General features: G+C 49.1%; 1 protein-coding gene across 1 annotated transcript; it reads left to right on the top strand.

Annotated features, from left to right (window-relative positions):
• Positions 1-297: 297 nt before the first annotated feature.
• On the top strand, positions 298-926 carry LACBIDRAFT_309945 (uncharacterized protein). Its single transcript, XM_001891172.1, has 2 exons — positions 298-505; positions 558-926. The coding sequence occupies exons 1-2, from the start codon at positions 407-409 to the stop codon at positions 780-782; spliced, it is 324 nt and encodes a 107-aa protein (XP_001891207.1). The 5' UTR covers positions 298-406; the 3' UTR covers positions 783-926.
• Positions 927-1,225: the final 299 nt, after the last annotated feature.

The raw sequence follows: 1,225 nt of genomic DNA, 5'->3' as shown, positions 1-1,225 counted from the left end.
TTAGAGCCAGTGGCTCGACACCTGACCCACAGGTTTTCAACTCTGCTCAGGAAGACCTGTACCGCCAATTTTCTTCGGGCGACGAAATGATGTACTTGAGATACAAATTATTCATAGTAAGATAATAAAATGATACATTGAGCACTTCCAAGTTCTTACAGGTAGAAAAGACACGGAATCCTGAGCTCAACATGAAAAGGCCTGTGCGAGAAACTCTCCAAAATTTCCCCAAGTCGTTTAAACTCCGCCCTATGTTTGGTTATTTCCAAACTTCAACCAGAACCAAACTCACCTTCCTCTCCACCACAACCGTCTCTCGCCCAGTTGCTTGCTTGCTCCCCTCATTATTTCTTGTTTTCATCTGTGTTCCACTACCAAGTGGTCTGCGCCCCATGTAATCCTCCTCATGTTGTTCCGTTGGTTGTCCTTGTTACCCACCCGTGCGTCTGTGCGCGGTCACCACCTGTCACTGTTCTGGGCTTTTGTTCCTGCCCATTGCCTCTTTGTAGTTCCTCCCCGACAAGTGGCCACTTGCTAATACTGACTCTCCCGGACAGGTTCACTTTCGCATGCGCCATGTAGCGGCAGCCGCAGTAGACGCGCGCCTATCACCATCATCAAACCCAAGCTTGGCTCTCCAGACAACGTCTCAACGTGGTATCCGCCCTCCGCTACCCTCCTCTCATTCAACGAGCCAGAGGCTCCGCTTTGACGCGCCTTGTTTGTGGTTGCGCATTTGGCGGACAGCGCAAAGGGTGGTCGGGTGGGGGAATGTTTTTTGAACGGAAGAGCAGACACAGGTAGTAATTGGAGCTGCCTCATTTCTCACATCCTTCCATACACCCTATACCTTTGTACTATGCAGCCTGTTTATAATCCTTGCTTATGAAAATGTGGCCAACGTCATACTTCTCCTTGCCCCTTGTATTTTATGGACTAAATAAGAACATGAACACCTAGTACAAATATGGCCAGGGAGAAATATTGAAAATATAGTGAATTTACGTAGGCTGGGCTGCCAGCTGGTCCCCAGCTGCCCCAGACAGGTAGTGCCAAGATCGACCTGGGCACACCCTGCTATTAGTCGGATTTCGATCATGGTGTGGACTCGGATCATTATTGCCTGACAGGTGGGAAAACATGCCACACAGGGTTTGACTCTCAGGTTTTTCTCACATGCCTGTCATTTGGCGGTGTATACAGTGCTTTGCACTGCCGTTTGCAC

The sequence above is a fragment of the Laccaria bicolor genome, genomic scaffold (assembly GCF_000143565.1).
Source record: "Laccaria bicolor S238N-H82 LACBIscaffold_433 genomic scaffold, whole genome shotgun sequence".
NCBI classification, from domain to species: domain Eukaryota; kingdom Fungi; phylum Basidiomycota; class Agaricomycetes; order Agaricales; family Hydnangiaceae; genus Laccaria; species Laccaria bicolor.
The sequence above is the reverse complement of the archived record's forward strand: the minus strand, read 5'-3'. Positions and strand labels throughout refer to the sequence as shown.